General features: G+C 55.0%; 1 protein-coding gene across 3 annotated transcripts in view; it reads left to right on the forward strand.

Moving 5' to 3' along the window:
* NACC2 (NACC family member 2) overlaps nt 1–27,508 on the forward strand; it is a 72,253-nt gene that overhangs the window by 19,108 nt on the left and 25,637 nt on the right. The window contains exons 1-2 of one of the 3 annotated variants that reach the window (XM_082619194.1): nt 19,884–19,977; nt 21,342–22,288. In XM_082619194.1, coding sequence (XP_082475320.1) covers nt 21,403–22,288 — 886 coding nt within the window. In that variant the 5' untranslated portion in view covers nt 19,884–19,977; nt 21,342–21,402. Of the gene's footprint in view, nt 1–19,883; nt 19,978–20,119; nt 20,440–21,341; nt 22,289–27,508 lie in introns of those variants that run through there. The other 2 variants (XM_082619195.1, XM_082619193.1) reach the window with 2 other exon arrangements.

Consider the following 27,508-nt stretch of genomic DNA (forward strand, 5'->3'; position numbering starts at 1 on the left):
TATATCTTATTACAGCTGGTATTAAGAAAGATAATACTGAGAGACGCAGTGGACCCTTTGCAGGAGCTCCCTGGGGCTGCCCTTTCGTAGTCCCCCACCTCCTCTCCCGCCCTTTACCCTCTGACCGTCATTAACTGCCCGGGTCTCTGCTTCTGTAAGCGGTCCTTCTCCCCTACGCTTGCCAGCATTTGGTGTGTTGCTGTTTTTCGTTTCAGGCATTCTGATAGGTCTGTAGTGCATCTGTTTGTAGTAATTTGCATTTCCTAGATGGCTAAAGGTGGTGGACATCTTTCATGTGCTAATTTGTCATCTGTGTGTCCTCTTTCATGAGAAGTTTCCATGACTTTAGCCAATTTTCTCTCTTTTTTCCAGCACATGTGTATGTATATTATTTATTTTAAAAACTGGGTTCTGAGCATACATTCGGTTTTACAGTTTGGTGTCTTCAGTTAACATACTGCAAATTTTTTTCATGTTATCAATATTCTCCTGTGATTTTTCTTTAATTGAAGTATAGTTGATTTATGATATGTTAGTGTCTGGTGTACAGCAAAGTGATATATATATATATATATATTATTTTCCATTATGGCTTATTACAAGATACTATAATACTCTTTTTCATATTCTTTTCCATTATGGTTTATTACAAGATACTGAATATAGTTCCCTGTGCTATATAGTAGAATCTTGTTTATCTATTTTATATATAGTAGTTTGTATCTGCTAATCCTGAACTCCTAATTTATCCCTCCCTACCCACTTTCTCCTTTGGTAACCATAAATTTGTTTTCTATGTCTGTGAGTCTGTTTCTGTTTTGTAAATAAGTTTATTTGTATCACATTTTAGATTCCATGTATAAGTGATATCATATGGTATTTGTCTTTGTCTGACTTACTTCACTTAGTGTGATAATTTCTAGGTCCATCCACGTTGCTGCAAATGAAGAATTATTTCATTCTTTTTGGCTGAGTAGTATTCCATTGTATGTATATATACCACATCTTCTTTATCGATTCATCTGTCGATGGACATTAAGTTGCTTCCATGTCTTGGCTATTGTGAATAGTGCTGCTGTGAACATTGGGTGCATGTATCTTTTCGAATTATAGTTTTGTCTGGGTATATTGCCCAGGAGTGGGATTGCTGGATCATATGGCAACTCTATTTTTAACTTTTTAAGAAACTTCCCTACTGTTTTCCACAGTGGTTGCACCAATTTATATTCCCACCAACAGTGTAGGAGGGTTCCCTTCTCTCCACACCCTTTTTTTGGGAGACTGACCTAAGAAAATATTGCTATGATTTATGTCGGAGAATGTTTTGCCTATGTCCTCTTTTAGGAGTTTTATGGTATCATGTCTTATATTTAAGTCTTTAAGCCATTTTGAGTTTTTTTTGTGTGTGTGTATGGTGTGAGGGAGTGTTCTAACTTCATTGATTTACATGCAACTGTCCAGCTTTTCCAATGCCACTTGCTGAAGAGACTGTCTTTTCTCTGAAGTATATTCTTGCTTCCTTTGTTGAAGATTAATTGACTGTAGGTGTATGGGTTTATTTTTGGGCTCTCTATTCTGTTCCATTGATCCATATGTCTGTTTTTTTGTGCCAACACCTTACTGTAGCTTTGTAGTATTGTCTGCAGTCTGGGAGGGTTATGCCTCCAGCTTTGTTCTTTTTCCTAAGGATTGCTTTGGCAATTCTGGGTCTTTTGTGGTTCCATATAAATTTTAGGATTATTTGTTCTAGTTCTGTGAAAAATATCATGTCATGGGTAATTTGTTAGGGATTACATTGAATCTGTATATTGCTTTGGGTAGTAAGGCCATTTTAACAATATTAATTCTTCCAATCCAAGAGCATGGGATACCTTTCCATTTCTTTGAATCATCTTCAGTTTCCTTTGTCAGTGTTTTATAGTTCTCAGCATATAAGTCTTTCAGGTTTATTCTTAAGTATATTATTTTTTTGATGTGATTTTCAAAGGGATTTTTTTTTACTTTCCCTTTCTGATATTTCATTTTTACTGTAAAGAAATGCAACAGATTTTTGTATGTTAATCTTGTATCCTGCTACCTTGCTGAATTTGTTTATCAGTTCTAGTAGTTTTGTGCGGAGTTTTTAGGGTTACCTATATATAGTATCATGTAATCTGCATACAATTTTACCTCTTTCCTTCCAATTTGGATGCCTTTCATTTCTTTTTCTTGTCTGATTGCTGTGGCTAGGACTTCCAATACTATGTTGAATAGGATTGATGAGAGTGAGCATTCTTGTCTTGTTCCAGATTCTGTTTTTTTTTTTTTTTTAACATTATTGCGTTTGGGGGGTTCCAAGCAGAGGTTTTAAATTTGGATAAAGTCATCAAGTCTATCAGTTTTTCCTTATGGAATAATTCTTTGCATAGTCCTAGATCCCCAAAATATTCTCCTATACTTTCTTCTAGTTTTAAGTTATACATTTAGGCTCTTCTCCATTCTGGGTTAATTTTTGTATCAGCATGAGGTTTAGCTTCAGGGTCACTTTTTTTGCCTCTGGACGTGCTGTTGTTCCACCACCACTTGTTGAAAAGGCAATCCTCCACTGATTGCTCTGCATCTTTGTAAAACATCAGTTAGGCATATTTGTGGGTCTTTTTTAGGGTTATCTATTCTGTTCATTAGCCTGTCTGTCTATCCCCATACAGTCTTTTTGTTTGTTTGTTTAATTACCATTTCTTATTTATTTATTTATTTATGGCTGTGTTGGGTCTTCAGTGCTGTGCACAGGCTTTCTCTAGTTGCGGCAAGTGGGGGCTACTCTTTGTTGCAGTGCACGGGCTTCTCATTGCGGGGGCTTCTCATTGCGGTGGCTTCTCTTGTTGTGGAGCACAGGCTCTAGGCACGTGGGCTTCAGTAGTTGTGTCTCGCAGGCTCAGTAGTTGTGGCTCTCAGGCTCTAGAGCATAGGCTCAGTAGTTGTGGCGCACGGGCTTAGCTGCTCCACGGCATGTGGGATCTTCCTGGACCAGGGCTTGAACCCGTGTCCCCTGCATTGGCAGGCGGACACTTAACCACTGCACCACCAGGGAAGTCCCCCCCACTACAGTCTTGATTACTGTAACTATATAGTAAGTCTTGAAATCAGGTAGACTGATTCCTCCCATGTAATTCTTTTCCAAAATGGTCTTAATTATTCTAGTTTTGTTGCCCTTCTATATAAATTTTAGAATAATCTTGTCTGTGGTTACAAAAAAATCTTGCTGGAATTTTGAAAGGAATTGTGTTAAACCTGTATATCAATTTAGGGAGAACTGACATCTTTACTGTGTTGAGTCTTTCAATCCATGAACATGGTATGTCTCTCCATTTAGTTAGACCTAGATTTCTTTCAATAGTAATTTGTAGTTTTCAGCATGTAAGTCCTGTACGTGTTTTGTTAGATTTACATGTAGGTATATTTTTTTTGAGTGATTGTAGATGGTATTGTATTCTTAATTTTAGTAATTGCTAGTACAAAGAAATACAGTTTATCTTATATCCTGTGACGTTGTCTACGAAGACAACCCTGTCATCTGCAAACGGGGACAGCTTTATTTCTTCCTTCCAATCTGTGTGCATTTTCTTGCTTCATTACACTGTGTTGAGTACGAGTGGTGAGCAGACATCCTTGCTGTGTTCCCCATCTTGAGGAGAAGGCGTTAACTGTAAGATTTTTGTAGATGCTCTATATCAAGTTGAGGAAATTCTCTGAGAGTTTTTATCATGGATGGATGTTGAATATTGTCAAATTCTTCTTATGCATTGAATGATATTTTCATGTGGCTTCACTGATTTTCAGATATTGTACCAGCTTGCATCCCTGGAATAAATCCCACTTGGTCATGGTATATAATTCCTTTTAAATGTTGTTAAAATCTGTTTGTGAATATTTTGTTCAGGATTTTTGCATCTGTATCATGAAGGACCCTAGTCTGTAGTTTTCTTTCTTTGTATCATCTTTGGTTTTGGTATTGGGATAAATCATAAAATGAATTGGAAAGTGTTCCTTTCTATTCTGTTTTCTGGAAAAGATTGTATATATGTGGTGCTGATTTTCCTTTAAATGTTTGGTAGCGTTCTCCAGGGAAACCATCTGTGCTTAGAGATTTCTTTTTTGAGAATTTTGAAATTAAAAATTCAACTTTTAAAATAGTTATAAGACTATTTGAATGCTCTGTTCATTGTGGTAGTCCCCCCCCCTTAGGAATTGGTTCATTTAATTTAGATTGTCAAGTTTATGTGTTAAAGTTGCCCCTATTATTGCCTTATTATTCTTTCGACATCTGCAGGGTCTGTAGTGATACCCCCATTACCTTTCTGATATTGGTAATTAATTTGTCTTTTTTCTCTTTTTTCTTTGTCAGTCTTGCTAGAGGCTTGTCAATTTGATTGATCTCAGAGAACCAGCTCTTCATTTCATTGATTTCCCCCTCTACTGATTTTCTGTTTTCAGTCTTACTGATTTCTGCTCTTATTATTTTTCTTCCTTCAGCTCATTTTGGGTTCATTTTGTTCTTTTTCTGGGTTCTTGAGATGAGAGCTTAGGTTATTGATCTGAAACTTTTCCTTCTTTCTAGTACATGTACTTAGTGCTGTAAATTCTCCTCACAGCTCTTAAGTGGTGTCCCACAAGTTTTGATATATTGTATTTTCATTTTCTTTTAATCTGATTTCCTTGAGACTTCCTCTCTGACACATGGATGAGTTAGAGGAATGTTGCTTGTTTCCAAGTGTTTGGAGATTTCCCTGTTACTTTTCTGTTATTGGTTTCCAGTTTGATCCTACTGTGGTTGGAGAACACATTCTGTATGATTTCAGTTCTTTTAAATTTCTTGAAGTTTGTTTCCTGGCCCAGGATGTTGGTGTAAGTTTCATAGGCACTTGAGAAGAATGTGTATTCTGCTATTTTGTGGTGGATGGTTCTGTAAATGTCGATTGGATCCTGTTAGTTGATGTTTAGTTCTCTGTATCTTTGTTGATTAACTTTCTAGTTCTTTCAGTTGTTCAAGAGAGGGTTTTGAAGTCCCCAACTCTCTTTTCTCTTTCTACTGGTTTGTGCTTCATATATTTTGCTGTTCTGTTGTCTGGTACATACACAAAATTGCTATGTCTTCTTGGTGATTGACCCCTTGACCATTGTGAAATGTCCCTCTCTGTCTCTGATAATTTTCTTTGCTCTGAAATCTGCTTTATTTGATATTAATATAGAAACCCTTGTTTTCTTTTAAGTTTGCATGATTTATCTTTTTCTATCCCTTTTTATTTTTTAATTTTTCAAAGTTTTATTAAATATAGTTGATTTAAATCAAGTTAGTTTCAGGTGTACAGCAAAGTGCATAGTTTCAGGTGTACAGCAAAGTGATTCAGCCATATATATATGTATATATATATATTTTTTTAACTTGCCTTTATCATTGTGTTCGAAGTGAGTTTCTTGTTGATAGCATATAATTGAGTCTTTAAAAAAAATCTATTCTGCCAATCTCTGTCTTTTAATTGGTCCATTTAGGCCATTTACATTTAATGGAAATATTGATATGTCAGGGCTTAAATCTGCCATTTTATTTTATTATTATATTTTTTTGTGGTACGCAGGCCTCTCACTGTTGTGGCCTCTCCTGTTGCGGAGCACAGGCTCCGGACGCGCAGGCTCAGTGGCCATGGCTCATGGGCCCAGCTGCTCCGCGGCATGTGGGATCTTCCCGGACCAGGGCACGAACCCGTGTCCCCTGCATCAGCAGGTGGACTCTCAACCACTGAGCCACCAGGGAAGCCCTGCCATTTTATTTTTTGATTCTGTTTTTTCTTCTTGATTGTTTCTCTGTTTTTTTTTTTCCTTGCCTTCCTGTGGGTCACTTGAAGACTTAAAAAAATTTTATTTTGATGTATCTGTATTTTTTTTTAAGAAGGGTATAAGTCCTCCTTTTTTAAAAAAAAATATTTATTTTGTTTATTTTTGGCTGCATTGGGTCTTCATTGCAGCATGTGGGCTTCCTCTAGTTGCGGAGAGCAGGGGCTACTCTTTGTTGTGGTGTGCCGGCTTCTCATTGCTGTGGCTTCTCTTGCTGCGGAGCATGGGCTCTAGACGTGCAGGCTTCAGTAGCTGTGGCTTGTGGGCTGTAGAGCGCAGGCTCAGTAGTTGTGGCGCATGGGTTTAGTTCCTCTGCGGCTTGTGGGATCTTCCCGGACCAGGGCTCGAACCTGTGTCCCCCGCATTGGCAAGCAGATCCTTAACCACTGTGCCACCAGGGAAGCCCTGTGTCTGTGTTTTTTATTTTATTATTATTTTTTTTAAACATCTTTATTGGAGTATAATTGCTTTACAATGGTGTGTTAGTTTCTGCTTTATAACAAAGTGAATCAGCTATACATATACATATATCCCCATATCTCCTCTCTCTTGCGTCTCCTTCCCACCCTCCCTATCCCACCCCTCTAGATGGTCACAAAGCACGAGTGTGTTTTTTAAAAGTAACAGCTCTATTGAGATATAATTCCATACCATATAATTTACCCGTACAGTGTACAAGTCAGTAGTTTTTAGTCTATTCAGGGTTGTGTAACCATCGCCACAATCAGTTTTAGAACATTTTCATCACTCTGAAAGAAACCCCCTATCTTTCATCAGTCACTCTCATTTCCTCCATCCCTCCCTAACTTCACTACTCCTAGTTTTAGGCAATCACTGGTCTACTTTATGTCTCCATAAACTGTTCTGGACATTTCATATGAATCGAATCATACAACATGTAACCTTTTGTGTCTGGCTTTTTTCACTTAGCATGATATTTTTGAGGTTCACCCATGTTGTAGCATGACAGTACTTCATTCTTTTTCAGGGCTAAACAATATTTCATTATATGGATAGACCACATTTTCTTTATCCATTCTTCCATTGATGGACATTTGAGTTGTTTCTACTTTTTGGCTGTTATGAGTAACGGTGCTATGAGCATTCAGACACAAGTTTTTACGTGAATATATGTATTCACTTTTCCTGGGTAGATACCTAGGAGTGGAATTGCTGGGTCATGTAGTAACTCTGTGTTTAACCATTTGAAGAGTTGGTAGACTGTTTTCCAAAAACGGCTACACCATTTTACAATCCCGCCAGATCTTCACCTGCATTTTTAATGTGTTTTTTATTATAGCCATTCTAGTGAGTGTAAAATGCTATTTCATTGTGGTTTTAATTTGCATTTCCCTAATGGCTAACGATGTTCAGTATCTTTTCATATGCATATTGGACGTTTATGTATTTTCTTTGGAGAAATGTCTCTTACCCATTTTAAAATTGGGTTATTTGTCTTACTGTTGAGTTGTCAGGTTTTTTTTTTTTTTTTTTTTTTTTTTGCGGTATGCGGGCCTCTCACTGTTGTGGCCTCTCCCGTTGCGGAGCACAGGCTACGGACACGCAGGCTCAGTGGCCATGGCTCACGGGCCCAGCTGCTCCGCGGCATGTGGGATCTTCCTGGACCGGGGCATGAACCCTTGTCCCCTGCATCGGCAGGCAGACTCTCAGTCACTGCACCACCAGGGAAGCCCCAGAGTTTTTTAATATATTCTACATACAAGTCTCTGGTCAGAAATATGATTTACAGATATTCCTTCCCATTTTTTGTTTTTTCACTTTCTTTGTGGTATTCTTTGAACCACAAAAGTGTTTAATTTTTGTGAATTCTAATTTATCTTTTTTTTTTTCTTGTGCTTTTGGTGTTTAAGAATCTACTGCCTAGTCTAAGGTCACAAAGATTTAGTGTTTTACAGTTTTAGCTCTTAACATTAAGATCTTTGATTCACTTTAAGTTCTGTGTATGGTGTGAGGTAAGGGCCCAAATTCATTCTTTAACATGTGAATATCCAGTTGTCCCAGCACCATATGTTGAAACACAGTTTTTCCCCCGCTGGATGGTCTTGGCACCCTTGTTGGCCATAGACACATGGATTTATTTCTAGACTCTCAATTCTGTTCCATTGATCTATATGTCTATCCTCATACCAACACCACACTCTCTTAATTACTGTAGCTTTGTAGTAAGTTTTGAAATTGGGAGGTACTAGTGTTCTAACTTTGTTCTTCCTTTTCAGTATTGTTTTGGCTATTCTGGGTCCCTTGCATTTCCATATGAATTTTAGAACTGGCTTGTCAATTTCTACAAAGATGTCAGCTGGGATTTTGATTAGGTTTGCATTTGCTCTGTAGATCAATTTGAGGAGTATTCCCATCTTAGCAATATTAGATCTAATCCATGAACATGGATGCCTTTCTATTTATTTAGATCTTTAGATCTTTTCAATAAAGTTTTGTAGTTTTCAAAGTATAAGTTTTACACTACTTTTGTTAAATTTATTCTTAGGTTTTGTATGCTTTTTGTTGTCATTATAAATGGAATTTCTTATTCAATTTCATTTTCAGATTGTTCATTGTCAGTGTATAGAAATACATTTGATTTTTGTCTATTGATCTTATATCCTGCAACCTTGCTGAACTTGTTTCTTAGTTCTAATAGTCTTTTGGTTGATTCCTTAGAACTTTCTTTGTACAAGATCATGTCGTCTGTGAATCAAGATAGTTTTTCTTTTTTCTTTTTCTTTTCCAACTATATGCTTTTATTTTATTGTCTTGCCTGATTTCCCTCACTCAGATGTAGAACTTGTACAGTGTTGACCTCCTTGCCTTGTCCTTGAGGTCAGTGGGACAGCATCCAGTCTTTCACCGTGGGCTACGATGTTACTTGTGGGTTTTCCACACATGTCCTTTATCAGATTGAGGAAGTTCCCCCCATTCCTAGCTGGTTGAGTATTTTTTAGGTTCTGAGTGTTTTTATGTGTTATTTATGTGCTGTGCGTTTTTAGATGACAGATGTTGGAATCGTCTGACAGAGGGTTTTTTTTGTCTTGTTTGTTTTGTATTGTTGTTGTTTTGTGTTGTTTATCTGACAGAGGTTTTAAAGCAACACTGCAGTATTCCAGTATTACATAGTCACAATTAACTTTGATATCAGCATGTCAGAGTTCTTCAATATAGTTGACTTTATAATTTTATAGTTTCCGTGATCTTGAGCATCATGTAAAAGAGATGCTAGCTTCTCTGGTTGAAACAGTATATAGAGTTTAGGAAATTCAGATTAACTCCTTTCTTCATGAGAAAACACATCTAGATCTTGAAACTAAAATATGCGCCGGATTTACAAATCAGGGAAAAGACATTGTGTTGTCTTTTTAACCCATTATCAAAGCAGTCTGATTTGCCCAGGATTCCCCTTGATTGCAGGAATTTGGGGTATTATGTGGAAGTGCTTTTTGGTCTAGTGGTTTCTCTGAAAAGGGTCCCCTCCCCTTTACATGCTAGCTCATTTAAAATATTAGAAGTTACGTTTATGTTCCGGGAATTCTGAAAAGATTAGCGTATAAAACTGCTCATCTGTTAGCCGGCGAGGACGCAGCTCTTAAGAGTCTGTAATTCCTGGATACTCTTCAGAGGGAGGAAAAAATTCCACCCTCAGTGTGAAGGTAGGGCTTCCCTCCAGTCTAGACACAGGGGACCCTCCGCTTCAGCCGTGGGTCAGAAATAAACATGGAAAATGTCTCTTCTCCCTGTCTCCGAGAGATGTTTTCCTTTGCAGGGGACATGAGCTATTTCCTTGATTGACAAATAGACAAATAGATGACCGGTGGGGACAGACAGGACCCCGTCATCCTCCCTATAGAGTCTCCCCACTCGCTGCCGCCTCTTTGGGGTGGTCTGGACAGCGTGGCTGTGAGACCAGCCTAGTGGTCCCAGTAACAGCTCGTCCCTGGTCCTCACCGCAGAAAAAGGACATGGCCCAAACCACACGTTAGGATACAGGTGGACTGACAGACTGCCACCAACCAGCTCGGACTGTTCCTGCAGGCGAGTCCACCTGGGTACCTGTCAGGTATAGTTGTTTAAAGGTTGTAAACAGGACCCTCCTACAGATACAGGGAGAGTGCATGTCAGGGCCGTGTCTACGTCGACGTGAAGGAAGCGGCAGGGTGGGCCCCCCCGGGGAGGGGGCGGGATGTCCTGGACCTGCCAGGCCCGACCCTAAACTGGCTGATGTCCTGCAGGGCAGAACCCGTAACCTTTGGGGGTGTCTCTTCTATGGAGAGATATCTTTGCATCTTTCCTGGACGAAGAAATGAATGCGTGTGCATGTCGCTGGACAGAGCCCGGGCGGAGCCCGGGCAGAAGAGTGGTCCTCGTCCTCGGATAAGCCCCTGGGCAGCCCCTGGGATGGTGAAGCGTCGAGCAGTCGATATTTTGCTTAACTTCCAAGTTTCTAATATGTGAACCGTTGCCCACCCACCTGGAGCTGACGTTTGCGTGTCCCGTGAGCTTGCCCCCCACCCGGCTGCCTGCCCGTCACGGGGCAGGTAGAGCCTCTCCGTCTGGCCTTTCCCAACCTGGTGGCGTCGGGGCCAGGGGCCGGGGTGGTCTTGCTGGAGCAGGTGCTGCAGGGGCTCTACCCTTCTTTCTGCCACCAGCCTCTCCTGCAGGCTGGGCTCCCGGGTGATGCCTCCACGGCCAGGTCCCCATGAGGATCAGCCGTGTGCTCTGTGGAGCAGGGGAAGCACCTGAGTGAGGCGAGTTCCCAGTACTCAGCGGTGTCGGTTGCAGGGCCCTCGCTGTGGTCCCAGTGGCTGGAGGGACCCGTGACCCACTTCAGTGTGCCTGGCGCATCGGGAGCACCGCCCACCCCCCCAGGCAGCAGGAGACCACCCAGCGTCTGGGGGGATATGAGTGTGTGGCTGTGGCTTCCTGCACCTCCAGGGCGGTCAGGGGAGCAGGCCTGGGGCAGAGCTGACCCACCTGGCATTGCTTCCTCTTCCTGAGCCCCCCGAGGGGAGGGTCTGTTCCATTCTAGAAAGTGATGGGACCGGTGGGCCTTATCCCCACCCAGTGACAGCTCAGGATGAACTGTGTGGGTTCAGGGACATCTCTCTCTCTCTCTCTCTCACACACACACAGATGCACACACCCACCTCCCCGTCCCGGGCTCCCCTTCCACCTGTGCACAGCCCCCGACACCCACAGTCTCTCAGGGCGCCTGGTGTGTCCGGGGCTGGTGGGCTTCAGGCTGCAGCGGGGGAGGTTCTGATGAAGGGGTGGCTGGATACCTGGATACCTGGATACCTGGCAGGTGGAACGAGCTGGGGAGGGCTGGGGAGGACACGCCCGGGGCTCCTGAGGGTCTGCAGGGGCTTGGTGCCCACCCAGGCGCGTCTTTGAGGCTTTTTACCCAGGAGCGACCTGGCTGTTTGTCCTCTGTCCTGATCACATCTTTGAGGCCTTGGCGAGCCTGTGAGCCTACAGGACGGCCCTCGACCTTGGAGGCCAGGAGGCCTGGGCCTGACCCTGGGGGACCACATGAGAGGCATTTCAACCTCTCACCTCAGCCAACCAGCTTGTCCTGGGGGGCCTGGCCCTTCCTGGGGTGCCCACGGAGCCCCCACCCCGTTCCCGGGCAAACCCAGTTGGCTGGTCCCCTCCCTGAGCCTCGGTTTCTGGAGATCTGGGTCTCCATAGCCCCCACCTCCTGGCTTGTCTTGGGAACCACGTGAAACTCGGTGGGGTGGGGGGCAGAAGCGACAGAGCTGTGGCCATGGCCAGGTGCTGGGAGGGAGGCCCCCGGTCCCCTGGTCCCCGCCTGGCGCCCCCCAGCCTGCCCCACAGAGGAGCTGCCTCCACGGGAGCGGGAGCGGGGGTCCTGCCCACAGCCTGGACGCACCTCTAGGAAAGAACACGCCACCCGACACGCTGTCAGTAGCTGCCGGTGATAGGTGTTCCCCGGCTGTAAAGTCGGGTGTTTGTATTTATGGTCTTTGTTTTTCATACCGGTAACTGCCTTTTATGGCCCTGCTGTCGGCCTCAGCCTGCGCGCTGGACTTTCCTCCTCACCCAGGACGTGTCTGCATCGCAGGGGTGCTTCGGGGAGATCTGGTTTTGTGGTTGAGATTCTCACTCTGGAGCACGAGGACAATTATGTGTAGCTTTTATTTGGCCCCCAGGATTCTTACTGCATTATCCGTATTTCCTTTAATTTGTGGGATTTCTAGTAAATGGGCTTAAAAATAGGTCTGGGCGTGATGCCAGGCAGATGCGGGCAGCAGGCATCTCTGCGTCTCTCTCTAAAGGCAGAGTGGGGTAACCCCCGTGTCACTCGGGCCTGTGTGTCCTGCGGGTCCCTCTGGGGGCCCCGCCTCTGCACCCCAGGACAGGCAGAGGTGCACCAGCCCAGGGGCCCTGACTCCAGGCTGCATTTGGGGGGGCCGGGGCCAGGGCTGGGCAGCGTGTGTGCTGAGCGCTAGCGCTCGGGGCTGCCTGGGAACATGTGGGCCGGGGTGCTGGGGTCTGTTTGCAGGAACGGACTCAGACGTGTGCTCTGAGGCAGGCCGGGTCACCTGTTGTTGGCTCCGCACCGCCTGGGCTCCCTGGGCAGCAGCTTTGCCCCCAGGTGCCCCCACTGCCCCAGCTGCACCTCAGCCCTCAGGGACCCTGAGATCTGGTGTCAGTGCCGCCCACCAGGGCCCCGGATGCCCCTCTGGTGCCCCACCCCGTGAGGGTTGGTGCTGTGTTGGGCTCTGAGTTGCCCGGAGCCTTCAGCTCTGTAGCCCCTACGCTGTGTCTCCCCGCAGACAGGGGGACTGGGCCCCGAGGGCAGACCTGAGGCCCACGCGGGCCTCTCCTGCCCGGGCAGGGCTGGAGCCCCCTCGGGGGTCAGGGGGCCCACTCTCACGTCCAGGCCTGTCCCCAAGCCCTTCAGTGGCTTGGTGCTCTGGCTGTGCCTCCTGCCTGCCAAATTCCATCCCCAGAGTGGGGCACTGCCTGGGGCTGGGGGCGCATCTGCTCTGATTCTCCTCTGCTGTGGACTCAGATCCATCTGGAGAGCCAGTTAAATGTGGATGCAGGGGAGCCCAGGAACTGGGCCCCTGGGTGGGGTGGGTTGCTGGGTGTCCCCCAGTGTGGAGGGTAAGGAGGCACGGTGGCGGAAGTCCCTCGGGAGAAGGTGGGACAGGCTGGCCGGCCCCAGGGGAGGAGCGGCGGGGTTCCTGAGGTGCCGCGGGCGTATCCCCTGCCCCACACTTGTCTCTTTAGGGCCGCAGGGGTGAGGCTGGCTACGGAGTGGCCTGGGACACCGCCGCCCAGCTCCAGGCCGGGGGTGGGGTGGGGTGGGGGTGCCCTGGGCCAGCGCCCGCCAGCAACCACCTTGACGGGAGCGTGGAGGTGGGAGCTGGTGCGCCGTGACCCCGTCTCAGCCTATTTCCCCCCCCACCCCACACCCTAGCAGCTGATTTAGTATTTCTGTGTCGGTCTGATTTACATTAGATTTTTAAGCATAATTAGAAATGCAGGGGAGCTTTGTGTCTTACCTCGACTATTTATGGCATGATATGCAGATGAGGGGAGCTATGAATATTAAAGATGGGAGTGTGTGCGGAGGCGCCGTCCTTAATGAGTTGGGTGACCGGCTGGGCCTGGCACGCGCCCCCTCCACCTGCCACCCGGGACCTGGCCGCCTTCAGGACCCCCGTCAGCCCTCGGAGGGGACAGCAAGGTGCTATAAAGCTGAGGGGGGCGAGTCTGGCTCCAGGGGCCCCTCAGTGCCGGCCCCCCAGTGCCCCCAGCCTGGGTGCAGGGGGGAGACCCAGCTTCAGCCTGCGAGGGAGGCGTAGGGTGCCGTCTGCAGGCATGGATCTGGCTTTTTAAGTTACTAAACGATGCCCGAGGGGCACGCTCTTCAAGCTTACGGTATTTAAGTTACAAAGACGGGTGAGAGAGATTGTCGGCTCTGTTCAAAACACTGCTTAATTCTTCCCAAGCCTTCTGGAACCATTTGATGGCTAGTCCATGGACTTGGTGGGTGCAGGGTGGGCGGGTGGGCTCATGGGGGCCACTGCCCTCCCTCTGGGCCGGCCGCTACTGTTTCTTTAGGTTCACGCCCTGTTTGTTTGGCTCCCGACCCCCTCTCTGCACGAAATATCTGAGCGGAGGGTCAGAGGCTGGCGTGTTGGTGGCAAGCAGTCATGCCTGGTGGGCGGTGGCATGTCGGAAGGAGCCCCAGCTGCATTGTCCCCCCGCACATGGGATGGGCTGGGCCACCCAGACCCCTAGGCTGGACCCTCTTCAGAGCCCACCGCATGGGCCACGTGCTGTGTGACGCAGGGCCCGCTGTCCCATCTGGGAGGGCGTCCACCCAGCCCCCGCCCAGCCCCCGTGGTCCTGCGGCCAGTGGGGCTGATGGGGCCTGGCTGTGGGTGCCGCACCCAGTGCCCTGGGCCCTCAGGGGGCTGGGGGTGCTGTCTGGAGGGCCGGCAGGGAACTTAGATGTGTGCTCCGTCTCTCTGAGGACCAGCCCTGCATCTGTGGCTCCCTCCGGGGCAGCAGGGGACGGACTGATAAGCACATTTTTGAATTTGCAGATTCTGGCAGGCTGCCCTTAAAAAAAAAGCTTCTAGGCAAACATTTGTTAGTGCAGTTAAAACCGGCTTTTATGCCTGATGCCGGTCCAGGCTGTGGTCTGGGTGGAGGCTGCCCAGGTGCCTGGCTGAACACAGGAGGCCTCTTGCCTCTGCCTGTCAGGCTGGGGCTCAGTGAGCTGGGGGGCGGGGTGTATTGGAGGTGTGGCCACAGCCCGGGACCCGAGTGGCCCTGAGGTTTCGAAGGCCTGTGCGCCCCCTGCCCCGGGCACAGGGGACTCCAGGACAGCCAGGCGCAGAGGCTGAGGTGGAATTCTCATCTCTGCAGCAGAGTCCTGGAGGCCCGGGGCAAGTCCAGGCCTCAGCGTCCCTCTGTCCAGCAGGGTCAGTCCCCACCCTCTTGATGACCTCGAGTGCCCGGGATCATGGGTGTTGAAAGCAGGCAGCGGGGGAGGGGGGTGCCTGGGCAGGAAGCTCATCCTCTGGGTACCTCAGCCTCCTCTTCTGCACCCACCTGGAGGGGGTGGGGCTGGGAGGCAAGCACACACATCGGGACCGTGGGGAGGGGCTCCGAGCAGCTGAGACCCTACCCTGGAGCCCTGGTTCCCTGCCCAGGGCCTCCCATTAGCAGCCTGGCCCCCTGACAGCCCAGCCCTGCTTTGTGGTGTATTAAAAGTTTAATGCAAACCTGAGGCTCAAGCAGGCCGGTGCCTCGCCCAGCTTTCAGGGGGCCTGGCACACCCGAGCCGGGCAGCCTTGCTTCAGACAACCACCTGGACCTCCGAAGGGTCAGCCCCCAGACCGCTTCCCCCTTGCCCCTCGGGGGAGCAGCGCTCACAGCCGGGCCAGAGCATCAACGGGGGACTGCAGATGGGGGTGCCAGAGAGCCTGGTAACTGGAGCCTGCGCCGTAATCGGAATCGGAAAGCAAGGCCGTCGCTCTGATGGCTGCTGTCCAGAGCGACACCCCGCCCCGCCCACGCTCTCTTGACAGCCTCCGCGGGGCAGCCTGGGCGGTATTCCTGATGCCCCGACAAGCCCACGTGTGTTCGTGCTGACTCAGTAACCTGCCCACCTCCCTGCAGGACACGGCCCTGGGGGATGTGGCCGCTGGAGCCTGGCTCCAACTCTGGAGCGCCCTGCCTTTTAGGAGGTGGCCTTGCTGCCAGGCCGGCTTCTCCCGAGGTCCTGAGATGGCAGGGCTTGGCGGCCGGGCAGCGGGGCTGCCACGGGGATGGGCCCCCAGCTGGGGGCTAGGTGCTGGGGGGTGAGAGGGGCTCCTTTTTCTGCTGCCAGAATGTTCCCGGGCACACCTGCCCCGTTCTTCCCCTGCGGTGGCTGTGTTTAATGGCTGTGCGTTTGCTGAGGTCCAGTCCGCTTATTAGATTGGTAAAATTAAATCCTGCAAATAATTTAATTTAATTTAATTTGTCTCGCCTCCTTTTCCCTCGCTGGTGGTGCTCCTGCAGAAATTACACGCTGCGTTCCCGCGCGGCGCCGTGCCCCTGCCGTAGCAGGCCCTTTAGGATCGGGGGTGGGTGGGGGAGGCTGGACTCTGACGCCCCCTGGCCCCTGTGTGCATGCGTGTCTTCAGCTCTTGGGGCTCATAGCCCCACATCCTTCTCTCGGCCACCTGTGGGTGCATGGCCCGCCGGGGGCTGGGAGGCATTCTGGTGGACAGCCCATAATCCCAGCCGTTCCTAAGGGAGGGTCCACAGAGAAGAGATACCCCCCACCACCACTGTTCCTGGGGAGGTCTAGAGTCTGTGTGGAACAGGCCTCCCCTGAGGCTAGCACAACTGCAGGGGCTGGACTCTGGCTTTGTTATGTCCCAAAGTGGGTTCCCTTCTGAAGGGCATTATGAGGGGGAGGGTTCCGTGGTGCAGTGGCTTTGAGGATGGCCAGGATGAACAAAGATAGGATCTCAGATGCTCCCTCCGGCTCTTCAGGACCTTCCGTGAGTGGACGGCACAGGAGTCTTGCTGTGGAGGGAAACAGAAGAGGTGGTGCTGCCTGGGTAGCAGGGGGTGAGGAAACAGAGGCACAGAAGGGGAAGGAGGTCGTGTAGGGCTGGGCAGGGGAGGCCAGCTCAGGCCCCTGGCCCCTCTCCTCTCCGGCCACTGCCCATGGGTCGGCCCTCGGCACGTCCTGCTTTCACAGTCCTGGGTGTGTAAGCCAAGCCTTTATTTTATTCTTTTCTCCTAAAGTTCAGCTTTGTTCTCGCTCCGGCCGAGGCTTCTAAGAAAGCAACCTGAAACCAGCTCGTGCTGGGCTGTCCTGGGCTGGGCCGTGGGGCGGCGGCCTCACCCGCACAGGTGGCTTGAGGACACGGCAACAACAGGGCTGGTTGTCCCCATCCCCGGGGCCAGACAGCCCCGTCACCTTCCAGGGGGAGGATGGTCCCCTCTCTGGGTGAACGGTCTGGCCACAGCCCCGGGGGGCAGACCCATGAAGCACAGACGGGGCCTAGGCGGGCGCCGGTCTCTAGCCGTGCGCCGGTCTCTAGCCGTGTGCCGGTCTCTAGCCGTGCGCCGGTCTCTAGCCGTGTGCCGGTCTCTAACCATGTGCCGGTCTCCAGCCGAGCGCTTTCCTCATAACATCGTCTGCCTCGACCCTGTGGTCACCACCGGAGGGTGAACGTGACCCCCCTCCCAGGCGGGCATCCCAGATGTGGAGTCCTCTGCTGGAGGACATAGGACCTGCATTTGAGGAGGCTGGCTCCGGGCCTGTCATGTGGGGTGGTTCCCAGCGGAACCCAGGAGGTGCTCTTGGAAGGGTCGGCTCCGCAGACCTCGCTGTGCCCCGCCTCTCTCAGTTCAGATCCTGGCTGCTCCCTGCCCAGCCCTGGGCAGTTGGGACCCTCTGGGGGCCAGTGCACACTGCACCTTTGCAGCTTCCACCCACCCCAGCCAGGCTTGGTCACCCCCTCCCCTCTCACGGCACGAGAGCCCCCATCTGGCTCAGGAGGCCCCACCTCACTCTCTGGGAGGCTCCCGGTGGTGGGTGACGGGGCCCCGTGGCGGCCCGCCCCACTGTGCTGTGTCCCTGGGCCGCACAGCCCCTCTCTTGCGGCTCTCCCTGGCTGAGCCCAGCATTGGGTGAAACGCCCGTCAGGCATCGGACAGACTTTCCCAGCCTCAGCAAGCTCCCGTGTGGCACCTGGGGGACTTCCCTGTGGAGCTGGCAGTGAAGTAGGGGCCTGAAGGTGGCAGCTCTCCTCCACCCAGGGAGGGCCTGGGTGCAGCACAGCAGAGGGGAGAGCTCGTGTAGGGCGGTGGAAGGCGTGGTGTCCTGCACCCAGGCCAGGGCTGGCCCCTGCCCTTCCCTACCCATCACGGGCCCCACTGTCCTTGGGCCTCTGAGTGTCCCACTGTTTCTCCACGCTGGCTCCATGTGTGCCCAGTCTGCCCCCCTTTGTGGCTGGGCAGGCACATGGGGCTGTGCCTGCACCGCCCCCCCCACCGCCCCCCGAGGCCCCAGTCCCTCATCTTGGGGCTAGGGGACTTCTCCTGGACCCCAGGAAAGGGGGACCACCAGGATGACACAGCCCAGTCTGGGGGGCCTGGCAAGGCTACCCAGTGGGGGTGAGGGGAGGTGTGCAGACCCGGGCATCCATGTGGACCTGAGAGTGCAGTACGTAAGGGCCCTCGGTCCGTCACCTGGTAGCCGAGGCCAAGCCAGCATGTGAAACCTGGCTGGTGCTGAGATGGTGGCCGCCCCACATAGGCCTCGAGCAGGAGGAAGCCCGGCCAAGCCCCGCTCTCTCTCCCCACACAGCCCCCGGGTCCCCAGAGCACCGAGCGGGGACCATTTCTGTTAATGCTCCACGTGCGGGCCTGTGTTGCCATCACCCCTCGAGTCGTCAGCAACCCCATGCAGGAGGCACCAAGCCGCCTCTGCTGGCTGCTGCTCGCTGGGCGGCTTCCCTACACCTGGACTTCTTCCCTCTCTCCATTCAGCAGCTTTTTATCTGGTCTCGGAAGCTGAGCCCACGGTGTGTGAATGGGCAGGCGCCAGATGGCTCTTTCTTTCCGGATGCCTCGGAAGGGACGGTGGGGGGGTGCTGCCTGTAGCCCCTCCGCCTTGCCCCAGCATCACCTGATGGTGGCCGTGCTGGGCGCTGCAGGACACAGACCTTTCTGGGCCATGTCCACTCTCAACCCTGCCCCTTCTCGCAGGCTGCCACAGTTGGTGGCAAGCAGGGAAACTGAGGCTGGGCAGGCCAGTGGTTTGCCCCAGGGCCCACGCTGTCCAGCAGGTGGGGGCTTGAGCCTAGAACAAGGTGCCGTCCTCTGCAGCAAAACAGGCAGTGCGCACCGCACAGCCGCCCCGCCCAGGAAAGGTTCAGTAGACGGCGGACACTGTGGACCCCGCACCAGTGGCCCGGCCACACGGGTCACCTGAGGGCAGTGCCTTTGCTGCCACCTCTCTGGGGCAGGTCCATCAGGGACTAAGGCAGGTCCTTCTGGGGCTCCTGGTTGCTGGTCACCACGGGCCTGGTCCCCGGTTGTAATCACAAAGTTGTACTTCTTTAAGAGAGCTGCCCCGGCTGGGGAGTTGGGGGACAGGGTGATTACCTGGGGTTTTGGGGCCGGACTAGCTGGGTCTGCTGCTCTGGGACCCCAAGAAGGGGGGCACTGGGGCCCGCAGGGCGCTGGGGGAAGTGGGGCTGGGTCTCTTCCTCCCTGGCCCCTTGCTCTCACCTCTTTCTGCCTCATTTTCTCATCTCCCTTCTTTTCCTCCCCTGGTCACCCAGTTTCTGCCCTGTCTGCCCCGACCCCCTGGCCTCCCTGCCCCCCTCGCCGGCCCCCACCCAGCACCCCCCCCCCACCTTGCACTGCAGGAGTTAGGCCGCTCTGCCAGCCCTGCAGACTGTTTGGCATAGTTTAAATGCTTTGACACTCGGGCTGTACTGGATGGCAGGGTGGCAGTTTACTGGGTAATTCATATGCAAAACTGCACTATAAATTTCCAGGCTGTCTCAGTTGCCGTGGCACCACGAAGCGTCTCTCCACGTACAGTACAGTATTTCTGCCATCTTTGTTTGCATTGCAGTGAGTCATCAAAAGTCTGTCTTGTACCAACACCCGGAGCCGTGCATTCCTCTGGCACCAACACTCCACTGTTTTTAAAGCCGGGGCTGGGAGCTGGCATTTACTTCGGCTCCCAAATCAAAGGCGGCTATTCATTCCCCAGAGCTGCCTGAATGTCCGTCTGCATCCGGCCTCTTCATTTAGATGCTGTGCGCTGCCCCGGAGAGCCGGGCTGGGTGCAGCTGAGCCGCGGCCCAGCCCAGCCGAGACTCTCTGTCCCCCTCCTCCCCCCATCCTCCTCCCCCCCCCGCCTCCCCCTCCTCCTCCCCCCGCAGCTCCTCTCGCCCTCCCCACCCCAAGGGCTCCCGCTCCGTTTGCTGCATTCCCGGAGCAGCTGGCGGCTGCGGGCGGCCGGCGTGCGGGCGAGCCTGCCCCTGCCAGGCTGAGTGGGCAGTGCCGGGGCCACGGCGGCAGCGGCCAAAGGTAGGTCTCCCCTGCCGCCGGTGCCACCGGCCAGGCCGGCAACTTCTCCGCAGCGGGGGCACTGCGGGCCCTCCCCCCGGGCGGCCGCCCACCTGCTCAACTCCTGTCGGCGGCCGGGCCGGCGCTCCGCCCTCCTCCCGCCGGCCGCCCGGCGCCTCTGTGGCCGCCCGCACTTTGCTCCCGCGGGACCGAGCGGCCCTTTGTACGGGCGCCGGCTGCGCGGAGTTGGGCCGGCGCCTTCTCCGGCCCGTCCGTCCCGGCCCCGCTTCTCTGAGTCGGACACCAGATCCACAGCCCGGGAGCCCCATCCCCAGACCCGGCGGGCCGGCAGCATCCCGACCACGGCCAATCCCTTGCTCGGCCCTCCCCTGTCTCCCCACGACCCCTTTAATCACCTGGGCTGGGAGCGAGCCAGCAGGGATCGGCCGGCATCGGGAGCTGGGGGCCCGGGAGGGCGCGCAGGTGGGGCTGCGACAGGCTCCCAACTCCTGGGCTGGCAGTCGGGTCCCCGAGGCAGCTCGGGCTGGGGGAGCCGGGCGCGGCTCGGAGCCCCTCTGGCCCGAGGTCTCCTTTGCCTGGAGGGCAAGCAGAGGTGGCGGAGAGGCTGAGTTCTCCCAGCTTCAGCTCACTTCCCTGGGCAGCCACTCCTGCCCGCCTCTCCTGAGGGCCGAAGGGGCGGCTTCTCAGCCGGCGGGGCAGAATGCCCCCCCTGGCGGGCCCTCTGCACAGCTGCTCTAGGGAAAAGGGGAAAAGCAAACCGAAAGCAAAGCCTCCGAGAAACAGCCCGCCACCACGAGACCCCGGTCACACACACCGCAGTGCCCTGCCCCTCGCTCTGGGTTCGGGCCCCTCCCAGGGGACAGGCGGCAAGGGGCTCCTTTGCCGCTAACTTTTTCCTGGGAGAAGAGTTGTGCGGACGCGGGCCTGCCGCCCTCGCCCCTCCAGTGCTGTGGGTGGACCGCCCCGTCCTCCTGTCCTCCTGTCCTCCTGTCTGTCTGCCGCCTGGAGGCCTGTTCTCGTCTTCTGCCAGGACAGGGTGTCTCCCGGCCCCGAGGGCTTACGCACTCTGCTGGGTGGACTCTGGGAGCGTCCCAGAGTGGTGTGGGCCCCCACCCCCACCCCGGCTGGAAACCCAGCTGGGGCTTGTAGCATCCTGGGCGGCACTGATGGCCCTGCCAGGGTCCCACCGTCGGCCGGGTCTGCGGCGACACCTGGTCTGGCTCGTGGCGGCTGGAGGGTCTGGGGTGCCCCGGAGGGGGGCCTGGGCACTGGGGCAGAGCGGGGTGGTGCGGGGCCCGGCCCTGCCGGTGGGCCGCTGGACGTCCGGGAGCCCGAGCCTGACCGCGGCGCCCTCTCTCCCACAGATGCGCCCTGCGCGGCCGCTCCCGCACTGAGTCTGAGGCCCGCCCGCCGCCCCCGCCCGCCATGTCGCAGATGCTGCACATCGAGATCCCCAACTTCGGGAACACCGTGCTCGGCTGCCTCAACGAGCAGCGTCTGCTGGGCCTCTACTGCGATGTGTCCATCGTGGTCAAGGGCCAGGCCTTCAAGGCCCATCGGGCCGTGCTGGCCGCCAGCAGCCTCTACTTCCGCGACCTGTTCAGCGGGAACAGCAAGAGCGCCTTCGAGCTGCCGGGCTCCGTGCCGCCCGCCTGCTTCCAGCAGATCCTGTCCTTCTGCTACACGGGCAGGCTGACCATGGCGGCCAGCGAGCAGCTCGTGGTCATGTACACGGCCGGCTTCCTGCAGATCCAGCACATCGTGGAGCGCGGCACGGACCTCATGTTCAAGGTGAGCTCACCCCACTGCGACTCGCAGACCGCTATGATTGAGGACGCCAGCTCCGAGCCCCAGAGCCCCTGCAACCAGCTGCAGCCGGTCACCGCCGCGCCCCCCTACGTCGTGTCCCCCTCCGTGCCCATCCCGCTGCTAACCCGCGTCAAGCACGAAGCCATGGAGCTGCCGCTGGCCGCGGGCCCAGGCCTGGCCCCCAAGCGCCCGCTGGAGACGGGGGCCCGGGACGGCGCGACAGTGGCGACGGGCCCCGCGGTGGCGGCAGGCACGGCCCCTCTCAAGCTGCCCCGGGTCTCCTACTACGGGGTGCCCAGCCTGGCCACCCTCATCCCCAGCATCCAGCAGGCGCAGTACTCCCAGGGGGAGCGGACCAGCCCGGGCGCCAGCAGCCTGCCCACCACCGACAGCCCCACCTCCTACCACAACGAGGAGGATGAGGAGGATGACGAGGCCTACGACACCATGGTGGAGGAGCAGTACGGCCAGATGTACATCAAGGCCACGGGCAGCTACGCAGGTAACGCGTGGTGGGGGCCTGTGCCCACGCCGCCACTGCGGCCGCCCGCCTGCGGGCACGGGCGGACCTCCCGGCGCCTCCTGTGTGGGCACCGAGGCTAGCCTGGCCTTACCCCGTGGCATTCACAGCCTGGCAGGGAGACGGGCACGTCCGGGGGCCAGGGCACCCCGGGGGCACAGCTCGGGGTGGCCGCTGTGCTGCAGGTGTACGGGGACAGTCCCCAGCCCAGATTGGATGAGCTGGCAGGAGCTGACGCCCGAGGCAGGAGCAGGATCCAGGTCCGTCTTGCAGGGCCTTAGCTAAGGACTTTAAACTCATCCTGGGTGAGATGAGTGGCCACGGGAAAGTTCAGCCGCAGTGTAGCATGTGGGACAGATCCCTGGCTTGCACCGGACTGATGAAGAGACTGAGGGCCTCAGTGGACCAGGGACCTGCCTGAGGGCTCACAGGGCAGTGTGTGACCCAGACTGGTCACTCACCTGCTTGAGGCCTCAGTGTCCCTGTCGCTGAGGTGCCTGCCCCGGCAGGCCCATCTTCGCTGCCTTTGACCTCAGCCCTTTCCCCACCCATGTGCTTCTGCCTTCCCTCTGACTCAGGGAGGCCAGAGAGTCCCTTGGGCCCCTCGCAGTCGCGGCTGTCTCCCTGGGACCAGCACCAAGTGGCCGGCCAGAGGGTGCCTCTTGAACTGAACGTGCTGCCCCTCAACTTGTTTTGGGGGGGACTCCCGCATTTGGGATCTGTAAACCCAACACGCACTGATTTGCGATGCCTGGTGTTGCCTGTAAACTGCATCACGATCGCCAGAGACGGTTCAGGATTTGCTACGTGAAGGGTCCCGTAGTTGAGGCCCCAGGTCAGGTGTCCCCTTGCCTTCTGTGTTCCCCGAAAACTGGCTGTGTGCCTGGGCCCGCTGCCTGTCCTGATTTGCATGCGGGGCCCGTGTCCAGTGACTGGCCCGGATGCGTGCTGCCAGTGGGAAGTGGCATCCCAGAGCTGGGGCCCCAGAGGGCAGTCTGGGGACTCTTTCTGTCCCAGAGACCCACCACGTCCTCGCGTCCTGATGGGGCCGACGCTGCCCCTTCTCCCTCTCCCCCTCCACCCCTCCGCCTCCAGGCGGGCGCTGGTCTATCAGTCCTGGGGGGCGGGAGCAGAGGGAGCCTGGTGCACTGGCCAGCTCGGGCTGCTGGGACAGCTGGTCCCCATGTGGCACTGGGCGGCTGGGTTTCCGTCTCTGGTCTGGCTGACGTGGGCCCTTCTCAGGGTCCCTCTCAGAGCTGCGGGGGAGGCACTGCCCTGGGCAGCTCCCCCGCAGGGGCCCTGGGCCTTGGTTTTCCCAGGGCTCATGACTTTATTTGAATGCGTTTTGTCATATTTGTATGAATTGTGCAGGGTACTAGCACACAGACCACCTCCGTCTGGACTGGGTTTTTTCCTCTTAGTGGTAGGGGGGAGGGCTTGGTGTTCCTGACACCAAGAAGCCCGCAGCTCTGGTGTGGGTTAGGCCTGGCCGGGACCCTGGGAACCACCTGTGTGCAGTTTCCTCTGCCTGACCCCGCCATCTCCCTGACAGCCCCCAGGGGTAGAAAGATCCGTTGGCACCCAGACTGGGCCAGAGGGAGCTGGGGTGGCTCCCAAGCCCCTTCCCCAGGAAAACAGGCTACACGGGCTCAGGGCAAACCCTGCAGGACTGCCCCACCCCCCCCAATGCCAGCAGCTGGACGGCTCAACGGAGGAGTCAGGACAGAATCTGCTGAGGGCCCAGGGGCGGGGCTGCCCACTGGTGGTCCCTGGTGGTACAGTGCCGAACCAGGAGAGGACCCTAGTTAAGGTGTCACCCCCGGGTCCTCCCTGTATGGCCCCCTTCCCGCCAGTGTGGCCTCGGGCCTTGGTGTGTACGAGATGGTGAGAGACACCACAGGTGTTGGGATCGCTGGGTGTGGGTGCAGGGCGGTAGCCCGTCTGAGGGCACCTGCCCCTCTGGCTGCATGAGCCTGGACCCTCTCCTCACCTGGACAGTTGTGGCCCATCTGCGCCCTTGGATTTTCCAAGGAGCCACGGGAGGTGGCCGAGGACAGTCCAGGGTGCGGCTTGGGAGACTGAGCTGCCCCACTGCCTTGACTGTGACTGCGCTTTCTCACCAGCCCCTCCCGCACTGAGACCAGCTGCTGGGTCCTCCTGGGGCCGGGCACAGGTCAGCCAAGGCCTGTGAGCCCCTCATCCCACATCCCTGGGAGCGTTGGAGGTGGGACGGGGTGGAGGGAAGCTGCGAGACTGGGGGCGGTGGCCTGGGAGCCTGTCTCCAACAGGACTCTGGAGGCTCTGGTCTGGGTTTTCTCCTCCCTGAGCCCGTAAGTGGGGCAGGGAGGGGGGGTGTGATTTCTTGGTTAAAATCTAGGTTATCGGCAGTGACGTTGCTGGCATCACTGGGCACCGGGTGCGCTGGGAAGAGGGTTGGGGGGAGGGTCCATGGGGGCCGGGCAGGCAGAGGGGGGCCCGTCCCGAAAGGCTGGCTGCTCCTTGGGCACTGGCTTCCCTTACCCCAGGCTCCCTCTGTGCTGGCCTGGTCTGGCCAGGGGGCATCCTCACACCCCGCATGGACAGCTGAATAGCCAGGTGCCCCGTGCTGGGGCCTGGACAAGGATTGGGCAGGGCTCTCGAGCTGGTGGAATCGGAATGTTTCTAAGGTGAACTGGCGCATGAGGGTTCTCAGGAGTCCCTTTCCTTTCGGTTTTCCCACCTGCCAGGCGAGGGGCTGGCCTGAGTGACCTTCAGGGGTCTTCTCTCCAGCAGGCCGTGTGCAGGAAAGCGAAGGACGCAGAGCCCTGCACTGGAGACCCCGTCCCCACCCTCATCCCCGTGAAGAGCTGTTAGCAGCTGCCATGTGATGGGCCTCTTGTTGTGGAAATCGAGGAATTGAATATTACAGATGAGTGGATGGACTCCTGATCCCTCCCCCCTGCAGCCCCCGCGTGGTTTCCCGTTTCCGTCCTGTGTGTTCCTCCATTCTGTCCAAGTTCTGTGTCGTCGTCCGTTCGTGGAGATGCCGTGGTTGATTTATCCACTTCCCTGTTGGAGGATAGTGGGTGGTTTCTAATTGGTTAGGTTAGGAGAGGTGCCACTGGGAAGGCCCTAACAATGATGGGACCGATCAGACTCACCCCACATCTCAGTGGGCTCAGCCCCCCACCCCGGGGCTCAGGGCAGCTCGCGCTTCAGCTCCGCAGGGCCCAGAGCCAGTGGCATCTCTCTGCACATCGGCCTCTAGCCGGGAGTGGGGCAGGAGCCAGGGGCCGCCCCGTCAAGGCAGCGCGGGTCTGGGGGCCTTGGTGTTGGTTCCGGGGGCGGGCAGGGCACAAAGGCACCCCGCCGTGAGGGGTCTGCTCCCACGGTCTCTCCTTGTTCACACTCTTTGGGCACATCTGTACCCACAGGCTGCGAGCAGTGGTGGCCAGGATGGGCGTAGTCCCTGCCCTCGCCCGCTGTGGACACAGAGAGACAACAGACCGGACCCTGATGTGGTGTTTCATCGTGGCAGGGGGCCACCGTCAGGGCAGGCTGCCCCTCGGCCTGGGAGTGAGGCTGAGGGGTGCGGGGAGGAGCCCCCTCCCCTGTTCTCTGCGGTTCTGACCCCCTTCTGGCCTCCAGGCCCGCCCCCCTCACTGGGCAGATGTTGAATCCCGCAGGCAGACGTGCTCCCTACGGGCTTCTGAGCCACAGGCCTGCCTAGGTGTTTACGCACCAGCCCCGAGCTTTCACCTTCACCCTTTCCCAGGAGGGGACTGCTGCGGGGTGCCCTGCTGGTGGCCAGTGAGCTGGTGGCCCCGTGTGGCCCTGCTCTCCCTTCCCCTCCGGGTCTGCCCACTGTCCCCACGCCTGGACGTGGGACGGACCCTGGTGGTGCGCGGGAGGGGGTCCTGGCATGCGGCAGCACGTCTGTTCCCGGGTTCCGCCGCTCTGAGCAGAGGCCGCAGGTGGCTCCTGCACGCGGGAAGATAGAGCCCTGCCCCGGGCCAGGCCTTCGCAGCATGGCCTGTGAGGTCAGCGCGGCTGCTGTCCCATCTTACGGGGGGCGGGCCAAGCCTGCAGCGTTCCCCCTCTGCACGGCAGGGCGTCCCTCCAGCAGAGCCTCTGGGAAGCCTGGTTGGCGGCTGCTCCCACCCACAGCTCAGAGCTCATGAGCTGTCGCTTGGGGGTCCCACAGAGTGGGAGCAGTCAGGATGGGTTCTGCAAGCCCCACTCCCTGCCTCCCACACTGCCTCCTGCCCTGGGCCAGGAGCGTCTGCACCGTTAGAGCCCAGCACAACCCCCGGCCTGGCTACAGTGGTGCCCAGGTGGGGACGGCCTGCCCAGGCTCGGGGGGTTCCTGCTCTTTTAAGGCAGTATCTTGGCAGCTCAGGCCAGGCGAAGGAGGTGCCTGCGCCAGTGTGTCTGTCCCACTGTATACCCCGGAGGCTACCCTGAGGGCTGGCCGGGCACCCCAGGCACCATCTGGGGCTCATCCCTGAGGGCCTCCAGGGGCGGCCCCCCTGGCTCCCTGGCTTCAGCTTCCATGCAGTGTCATGTTTAACCCTCGCACCCCCAAACATCCTGAGATTTCTTCTTAAACCGGTTTTATTGAGGTGTAACTTAAATACCTCGGTGACACGGGTGTGAAATTACCCATTTGAGATCCAGGTGTGGTGCCATTAGCACAGTCAGATGGAGAATGTGTCCGTCACCCTGGGGGCCCTTGCGCCCCTTTGCTGGCATCCCCACCCCCAGCCGCAGGCAGCCTCAGATCTGCTTTCTGTCCTCTGGATACTTTTGTCCGTCACGTAAACAGAGTCAGGCTGTCTGCACTCTGGTCCGGCTGTCTCGTCAGCAGAATGAGTTTGAGACTTCCCTGTGCTGGGTGGGCAGTCCCGCCTTTTTCTCCCTGTCTTTTTTATTTATTAAAGTGTTTACATACAATAAAATATGCCAGTTTCAAGTGTACAGGTGATGAGTTTGGCCACTGTAATCAGTCAAGTACCATGGTCAAGATACACAACAATTTACTTCCCTCACATGTTTCCCCGCGTCCTCCCCATCCCACCCCACCCCCGCAGCCCCCGTTGCTTTCCATCACTGTCATTTTTCCTTAAGTGGGATCTCACAGAACGGAGTCTTTTATTTTTGACTTCTTTCATTTACTGTATCTTGAGATCGATTCATCCGTGTGGTTCTGAGTGTGGGTCCTTG

This window comes from Mesoplodon mirus (assembly GCF_964341445.2).
Source record: "Mesoplodon mirus genome assembly, chromosome: 1".
Lineage (NCBI taxonomy): Eukaryota > Metazoa > Chordata > Mammalia > Artiodactyla > Ziphiidae > Mesoplodon > Mesoplodon mirus.